This window comes from Aotus nancymaae, unplaced genomic scaffold (genome assembly GCF_030222135.1).
Source record: "Aotus nancymaae isolate 86718 unplaced genomic scaffold, 86718_ANA_hifiasm-v0.15.2.pri h1tg000108l, whole genome shotgun sequence".
In the NCBI taxonomy this organism is placed as follows: Eukaryota; Metazoa; Chordata; class Mammalia; order Primates; family Aotidae; genus Aotus; species Aotus nancymaae.
In genome coordinates, this window is record NW_026988523.1 from 31,706,110 (window position 1) to 31,708,073 (window position 1,964).

General features: G+C 52.9%; 1 protein-coding gene across 1 annotated transcript; it reads right to left on the bottom strand.

Annotated features, from left to right (window-relative positions):
* Positions 1-728: 728 nt before the first annotated feature.
* KPLCE (KPRP N-terminal and LCE C-terminal like protein) lies at positions 729-1,580 on the bottom strand. The gene is made up of 2 exons (XM_064370501.1): positions 1,298-1,580; positions 729-1,204 (listed from the first exon to the last, which is right to left on the bottom strand). Exons 1-2 carry the CDS (start codon positions 1,578-1,580, stop codon positions 729-731), a joined length of 759 nt encoding a protein of 252 aa, XP_064226571.1.
* Positions 1,581-1,964: the final 384 nt, after the last annotated feature.

A 1,964-nucleotide genomic window follows, 5' to 3' on the forward strand; every position in this document is an offset into this window, starting at 1 on the left:
CCTCACCCAAGTTTCACCTTCCTTTGGAGATGGCTCACTTGCTGGTAGGACTGACCTGGTGAATATCTAATAACTTCAGGGGCGATCCTAGCCTCTTCCCTCAGGCCTTCATCCTATAGTTTTAAGAGGGCAAGCCTATCAGATGAGAAAATGCCGTCTGCACAGTCGTGGAGACGTGGTCCAGTGATGCTCCTGAGCAGGTATGATTTCACAATCCCTTCAACACCCAGGAAGACCATGGCCTGATCATGGCCAACCCCTCTCTGAGACTCATCAAAGGGCAGCCCAGAGGCAGCCCTCAGCCCCCAAGTCTCCATTATCAGATGCTGCTAACTTGCACAGGAAAGTTTATTCATAGCATTCTAGAAGGCTTGGGGCTCCCGGGCTGGGATTTCCCCGGCTCAGACTGCTTGTTCACGTTCCTGCAGATCTCTCCTCTGGCTGAGAAACAAGAGTAAGAAGAGAGAGGCAGAAGAGTGCCTGATAGAAATGCATAAATATGGACCAAACAAACAGATAGACATACCGCGAATTGCATTCAGAGCTTTATTCTTGCCAAAGTTTGGGGGCTGCGCTAACTCTGGCAGGCTGCCTTGGTAGAGAAGCAAAGCAGAGACAAAGTGACGAGGTTCTACCTCACTGGCAATAACAGAGAGGGGGTCAGAAGCCAGTGCATGTTCCAGAAGGGATGGCGGGGCTGTGCATTCTGGAGCTGGACTGTTGCGTGTTTAGCAGCAGCAGTCATCCTCATCGTCACAGCATGCAGGACCTCGGGACCTCATGGGAATAATTCCCAAACAGCAGCACCCAGAGCTACCACATCCGCAGCCGCAGCCACAGCCCCCAGAACCGCAGCCTCCAGAGCTTCCCGAATTCTCATAGCAGCCAGACGATCCTGTGTTGCAGTCCTGGGGTCGCTGAATCCAGCGTCTCAGGGGACTCACCCCGAAGGTCCGGGGAGCCAGACAGCAGTAGCTGGTGGAACAGGGAGCAGAGCATGGGTCAGGGACAGAGTACCCAGAGGTCGAGCCACTTGCAGGAGCTTGAACATAATAACTCTGACAAGGAGAAGCACACTGGACGTAGCGCGTCTGGGTCTGGCAGGGAGCTGGACATTTGACGTAGGTTGTCTGGCAGGGAGCTGGGCACTTGACAGAAGTCTGGCAGGGAGTTGGGCATTTCACATAGGTCGTTTGGCAGGGAGCTGGGCGTTTCACATAGGTCGTCTGACAGGGAGCTGGACATTTCACATAGGTCGTCTGACAGGGAGCTGGACATTTCACATAGGTTGTCTGGCAGGGAGCTGGGCACTTCACGTAGGTTTGGCAGGGAGTTGGACATTTCACATAGGTTGTCTGGCAGGGAGCTGGGCACTTTACGTAGGTTTGAGTCTGGCATGGAACTTGGCACTTCACATAGGTTTGAGTGGGGCATGGAGCAGGGCCCGTCACGCAGACAGTTTTGGTTTGGCATGGAGCTGGGCATTTCACAGAGGCGCCATTGGTACCCTGTCCAGCCCCCAGTCCAGAACCTTTCACACAAGATGGAGGGAACTGTGGCTGCTTCTGCTGGTCACACATTGTTCTGTGGCTTTGCAAAATCTGAAAAGAAAGATTTCATCAGGACCGTAAAACTAGGAGGGTTTCCAGGGAAACCTTCAACATCCCCTTTGGACACAGTGATTTGCAAGTAGGGCTTTCTTGAGACGGTCTCAGACATCCAGAGGCGGTCCACTTGGCAGGAGGTGGATTCAGAGCCAGGGACTCTGTGCTCAGCTCCTGTGCCTGTACCTGACTATGTGGCCTGGTACAAGTCACCACTCACCTCCAGTTCTCAGTCTCCATGATGGGAAATGGAGGCTTGAAATGATGCTGTCTGTGTTTCTACCCAACTCTCCAACCTCCTCTTGTCTTACTTCAGTGTCTGCATTGTAAATTACCCTTTGGAAATTGCTACTCCCAGAT

Bases quoted from the DNA above. Each gene is read 5' to 3' on its own strand.
- KPLCE (XM_064370501.1), bottom strand. From the start codon at position 1,580: ATGTGTGACCAGCAGAAGCAGCCACAGTTCCCTCCATCTTGTGTGAAA. The intron at 1,205-1,297 runs GCCAGACAACCT...TGAAACGCCCAG, and splicing joins CGTGAAGTGCCCAGCTCCCT to CTCCCTGCCAAACGACCTAT.